The 6567-nt window shown below is 42.7% G+C and overlaps 1 protein-coding gene across 2 annotated transcripts; it reads left to right on the forward strand.

Moving 5' to 3' along the window:
• The first annotated feature begins 1163 nt into the window (after nt 1–1163).
• Nucleotides 1164–2977, forward strand: LOC117951381. 2 transcript variants are annotated; one of them, XM_034883089.1, is made up of 3 exons: nt 1164–1246; nt 1493–2091; nt 2399–2977. In XM_034883089.1, the coding sequence occupies exons 2-3, from the start codon at nt 1725–1727 to the stop codon at nt 2935–2937; spliced, it is 906 nt and encodes a 301-aa protein (XP_034738980.1). In that variant the 5' UTR covers nt 1164–1246; nt 1493–1724; the 3' UTR covers nt 2938–2977. The 2 variants fall into 2 exon arrangements, with proteins under 2 accessions (XP_034738980.1, XP_034738981.1); XM_034883090.1 differs by having other exon boundaries at nt 1183–1242.
• Nucleotides 2978–6567: the final 3590 nt, after the last annotated feature.

Here is a 6567-nt window from a genome sequence, read left to right on the forward strand (position 1 = left end):
GAAGGATTTTAAATTCTATTCTAAATTTTACAGGAAGCCAATGCAGAGAAGCTAAAACAGGAGAAATGTGATCTCTTTCTCACAGTTGGAGAAACTGTATTTGAAGAGTACTTTGAATTTTTAGTGTCACTTATATGAATGGTGCCGGACTTATGACCTGTAGCCACTATAGCCAGCCCCAAGGGGGGGCTAACTTTGACTGGTCTGTCACGTTCGCTTGCATTAAGGTCAACTATAGCCTATCCCCGCCCGCCCCCGATAAGGCAGGGTACTGTCGGCCATGGTCACACTGCGAAATGTCCAACGAATCTGCGTTAGCAGAGAACATCGGCAGAGCCGTCCTGGTGGCTATACAAACTTATTCAACAGCGACAGCAACAGCCTCGGGGCCACCGCAGGCCACCTCGGTAAGTATGTTTTCCAAAACACGTAGCTAACAAAAGTGTGTACACAGAGTGTAATGCAGTAATTTCCCCATTGGGGACTAATAAACAAATTATCTTATAATTATCTTATCTTATTATCTTATATTGTTGTCAAGGCTAACTTAACTAAACTAGCTAAGGATAGCTAGCCAGTAGAGATTTGCTACTAACACCAATGCACCTTTGCACATTTGTTTCTATAAACAGTAAAACTCACGCCGGTAAGTGGCGCATTGGGATGAACTCATGAGCTGAAAAACAAGGTGTGTAAATGTGTGTTCAATTATGTGAAGCTGTTCACAGCAGCAAAGCATAAATTATATAATTTAGTGTTACAGCTAACGCAGGGTTCTTGTCACCTCTCTGGCCTTTACTCACAAGATAAAAACTGTTCTCTGCTTGGCTAGAGAGAGAGTAATGCTGATGGAGGACAGAGGCAGTCACAATTATAAAGACATTTAATTTTATTTAATGTGAGTAATTTACCAGAGTGCACAGTGTAAAAAAGCATAACATTTAATCTTCCTTCAGGCTCCCACCACCTACAATAACACTCCGGGGCCAGCCACACCCACCACCTCCACTGGGACATCGTACCGCTTGGTATACTTTCATACTCATGTATCCTAGCTGGCTGTTTTTTTTTTGTTTTACTTTTTTAATTGTGTGGTGTAATGTTTCAGCATTAGTTCCAATCTTGGTGGCATATTTTACACAACAAGTGTGACAAGATTTGGTATTTTGTTTACATTTTAAACTCCAGCACCAGCGCTACCATACCTGTACCAGCAACAGACCTCGATCCAGTGACCTGTCAGTAAGTACTTATTATTATTCATGTTCACATTTGTTTGATTTACTTCTCATTTACCTCTCAGTAACCTCATCTTTTGATTTTCCATTTTATTTAAACATTCCTTAAATAAATGTACAGTACAATCTATAATTCACTTCAGTCAGAAAGATGAGTGGATGTGAATGCTCATCTCTTACGTTTATAAATCTCTCTTGAAACCCTTGTTTGTTATAAAAACATGCCAAATGTCATATTCTTTGCTGTGTTCTAGAATGACTACCAAGGAAGACATCAGATTTCCAAAGACGAGCTTGAACATGTTCTTTCACTGAAAACCACTTTTACAGAAGCGGCATCTATTCTTTCAATCTCGAGGCCAACTTTCTATGAGTTACTGCAAGACTATAATTTGGCAGTAGACAACATTTAAGAGCATCAGTGATTAACAGTTGGATCTTAAATTATCTCAAATAAAAACTGAACACCCAAATGTTGGAGAAGTTATGCTTATGGGGCATCTCCGCTCCAAAAGCATTGTGGTTCAAAGACAACGTGTAAGAGATTCACTACAAAGGATGGACCCAATTGGTGTCCTAGCCAGGAGAAGAACAGCTGTAGCTCGCCGAGTGTACTCTGTCCAATATCCAAATTTCATATGGCATATAGACGGAAATCATAAGTTGATTAGGTGGAAATTGGTTGTTCATGGTGCCATAGACGGCTACAGTAGGATGTTGATGTTTCTTCAATGCTCCAACAATAATCGTGCTGAAACTGTAAGAGACCTTTTTACTGCAGCTGTTGGACAGTATGGCAGACCACTGCACATCAGGACTGATCACGGAGGAGAGAACATTCAGATTTTGGGGGCGGCTTTGGCTCAGTGGTAGAGCGGTTGCCTGCCTATCGGAAGGTTGGTAGTTCGATCCCCGCCCCTGCAGTCATTGTCGAAGTGTCCTTGGGCAAGACACTGAACCCTGAGCTGCCCCCGGTGCTGCGCATCGGAGTGTGAATGTGTGTGAATGTTTATCTGATGAGCAGGTGGCACCTTGTACGGCAGCCCCGGCCACAGTGTATAAATGTGTGTGAATGGTAAATGTTTCCTGTAGATGTAAAAGCGCTTTGAGCAGTTGTTAAGACTGGAAAAGTGCTATATAAATACAGCACATTTACATTTACATGCATTCGAGCAGGGGGGAAGGCTCTGTCTTAACAGGAAGTTCTGTACACAACCAGAGGATTGAGCGTTTAAACCGAGACTTGAACAAAAACTGCAGCCAAGTTCATGCACCCATTTTCTATGAACTGGAATCCCTGGGTATCCTAGACATAGACAATGCAACAGACCTATTTTTTCTCCATTATGTCTTTCTAACCAAAATCAACCGCACTTTGGAGGAATACAAAGCTGGATTTAACAATCACTCAGTGTCATCTGAAGGAAATAGAACACCTGTTCAGCTTTTTACTCTGGACAATGATTTGCCTCACCTTCACAACCCAGAACTCTCAACAGCAGGGGTAGTTTTTTGTTCCTTACCTAACTCTCAAAGAGGATTTTCCCCATTGAATGACTTGGATTTGCCAGAACTGAATGAGACCATTAAACCTCTTCAAAAGGACAATAACAATGGCAAAACATTGTTTCAGAGAACACAACAGTTTATTTTTGATAAACTTGTGTGTGATCTTAGCATAACATGGACAATTGGGTAACATTATCCTTATTGTAGTTTCAGAAACCACATGGAAACCAGAACCCATAGCTCTATTAATCCTTTTATACCAGTATGTATAGCCAAACCATTGTCCTTAAACTATAATAAACTCAAGGGGCTTTATGTTGATAGTCTGGTTTCTTGTTCTGTCTTGTTTTGCCCAGCTTTACTTTTGCCTGTCTGATTGTCCTGCTGAATCCTAATGTGATTCACCTGTCTCACCTGTTCCCCGTTAACTCATTACCTCCTGTATTTAACCCGTGTTCTTTTTGTCTTGTGTCAGATCGTTTTGCCTCCCTGTGAGTTTGTCTAACTTTGTCGTCCCCCTGTGAGTTTGTCTGCCCTTGCCGTCGTCCTGCAAGTTGTCAGCCTCCCCGTCATCCTGTGAGTTTGCCAGTTTTGCCATCACCCTTTTTCCCTGTCTGTATTGTCTGCCAGTCGCTCGTGGTTCGTCTGCTTGCCAGCTCCCTGTCCTGTCTAAGTGTTCCTGGTTTTTCTCTGTTTCCCTTGGACCTTCTCCTCGCGAAGTCTCCCCTGTCTTCGTTCCCCGAGCATTTGGTGTTTTTGTGTTGCCTTCAGCTGCGTGGGCCTCCTTTGGAGTGTTTTTTGATTTTGAACTGTTATCAATAAACCACTATATACCTGCCTGCCTGCCTCCTCTCTGCATTTGGGTCCTGACCTCCCATCCCTACCCCGTAACATATGGGTTCTTTTACAAATTAACTGATTTAAGCAAATTAGTAAATTTACAGTAAAAATCTAAAATTAGGACATTACACTTATGCTCCAGTTGTGCTTGCAAAAAATAAGCCTTGTACTTTTAATGGTAGCTGTTAAATGTCTCGTTTAAATGAAGCTGAATAAAGATCCCTTCATTAGTGCTACTAGGAAGCTGTAGTTAAATTCATAATCATCAGCCATTGTTTTTGCGTTCACAAAAAGGTGAAGCTCATTAGCACAAGCGTGCGCAATGGGAAGATGTTTGTTTTCATCATGAATAAATATTAACTTAGGAGTTGGATGAAAACCAATGGCTGGGACTTTGCTGAGCCCTGTAGCAAATGCCAGGATGTGACCAGGGCTCAAAGTTTCCAGGAATGCGTCCTCATCTTTGTTAGAGTCCTGTCCCCATATGTGTCTCTCAGCTCTTTATCTAAAAGTAAAGGGAAACCACTGTTGACTTGGAGACTGGAAAATACTCAACAAATAATGATTAATTGAGTGACTAATCAATTACTGTATAGGTATTTTGGTGAAAAAGCAATTTTATTATGACAAGCAATTGGATAACTGTATTCTTGTTTGTGGTACATAACCCTTAGGCACAGCTTTATGAGTAAAGAATAAAATGAATCTGTAAATTTCCTGGATTGACTTATTGAGTAATATACTGAATAACAAATACATACTTACTTTCAACACATTGAAGAAACCCCCTAAATTTGACAACCATCAACTTCTCTTTAACCCTACTGTTGCTCCCCAGTAAAGAGTAGCTTGGTTTGAGAATACCAGCTACTAGGGGTGATCCGAGTATCCGGCTGAAACGAGTATCCGGTACGGATAAAGCACTTTTGCAGAGTACAAGTATTATACGAGTAATATGAGTCAATATTCGTGCTCGGATTGAATACAACTCCTCAACTGGCCGCGCAGCGTTCTGTGATAATCACAGCGCCCCCCCGCCTACAAACCCGCTCGGATCAATCTCGCACACACACACAGAACACGGAGAAATGCGCTCCCTCGGCCTCTCTCTGTCTCTCTCTCTCTCTCTCTCTGTGTCTCTCTCTCTCTCTCTCTCTCTCTCTCTCTCTCTATCCCGCTCCGTCAGTCAATCGGGTCTGCGGATCTGTTCCGTTAATGTTTAGGGTTTCTTCAGCTTCAGGTTTGTTTTTAACTTTGGTTTGTAGTACTTACATATTAACCAGTAGATTTCTGGTGAACGCATAGGCTACTTACTTACCTATGACAAGAAAAGTTGGAATTTTTAGTTGCTTATTTGGTAATATGAAACCAAAATTCTTTTTAATGCATTCCACCAAAATAAAAGTAACTGTACTGCTGTGGAATAGTCAAAAGCAAAGGCTTACTACAATAGTCTTCAGATCCGAACATTGCGCATTACCTTATTGAGGTTCTCCCTAAAATCAGGGTCACCCATATCATCAGGTGTCACGTGAGCTTGAAGGATGTCCCCAGACACACCCCGTTTCTCAATGTCAAGTATCCTTCCTTGGTAGGACTTGTCCTTCCAAGGAAGGATCCTTCATGAGAAGGTCAGAGTCCCCCTTAGCATTTGGAGCACCTGTACAATGGAACAGGCTATCAAGTAGGATGACCACCCGTCCCGCGTAGCGTGTGCGCGCACAGCGTTTGATGCCCAATTCACACGTCCCGCAAATTGAGACCTTGTCACGCATAATCAATGCTTGCTCCAAAAAAAAGTTGGTCGCTCTATATCTTCGAGCCCCAGGCAGCCTAACGAACATTACTTGACAGTTCAGCACGCTACTGTTGCCGCAGCCACACCCACGTAACACACCCCTCAGTTTTTCCTTGTTGTCATGACAGCGCACAAGCGTGCCATGACAGGGAACGAACTTTTCAAAGCGCGCTTTTCAATTTGAAAAATGGAGAAAGAGACTCGTTAACCGTCTGAGCAGTCTGAGGCACTGCCACCACAGCTGCCAACTCTCCCGCATTGGCCGTGAGACACACGCATTTGACTGGTTTCACACGCTCACACGCCACACCCCCAATTTCTCACGCTGAAGTGTCAACCCGGTCGGTCAAATTTCTGAAAGATGAGTTTATCTGTAGAAATACCTATTGAGCCACTCGTGATCGATTAGTTGTGCTTTCAGAGACTGTGAGGGGGTTCAAGAGCGCTCCGTGTCTGTGGAAGTTTCGAGTTGTTGCAAACTGAGAATTTTCTTTTCACAAGCCATCCCAGGTGCATTTCCCCGGCTTCAGGTATGTGCTCTGAGTATTAAAGACCCGTCCTTCGTATCCACTCGCTCTGTAAAGATAGAGGTGAGCAGCGCGGCCGGTGGACCCGCTCTGCTGTGGGCAGTGACGCGTTGCATCCGTGTTGTCCTCCGATAATGCGCAGCGTACAGCCACCTCTAAACTTGGTCAGAGACCAGAGACCCAAACTGGCCTCGGTGTCTGTCAGACGTTCTTCATGAGATCCACCTTATCAGCGAAGCAATGACATGCACAGCAGACTAAATTACAACTCTCCAAATCTCGGACAACAAAGATGGCGGGAGTTATATTTTGAATGTGCATAAAGTTGTAAACATGAGCATAAATCTGATGAAGCAGATCTGAGCTATAGGCTACTATACTATATATACAGTATATATACGATACTGCAATGTTGGGCCGCTATTATGCTTCTCTAACCTCGGTGCATCTCTAAATGTTACTGTAAATAATTCATTCAATGTTTTATAAAATGAAAAAATAGTCTTTATTTTCCCCAAAAAGTAAATATAGTAAGTGGGGCACAGAGGATGAGGGCCAAACATTACTGAGCCTTGGCACTGTTGTGGGTTGGGGTTTTTGTTTGGGGTTATTTTCCGGTTTGGCCTTCCCTGTGTTGTCGTCCCGGTTTTCTCCC

This window comes from Etheostoma cragini, chromosome 10, assembly GCF_013103735.1.
Source record: "Etheostoma cragini isolate CJK2018 chromosome 10, CSU_Ecrag_1.0, whole genome shotgun sequence".
Lineage (NCBI taxonomy): Eukaryota > Metazoa > Chordata > Actinopteri > Perciformes > Percidae > Etheostoma > Etheostoma cragini.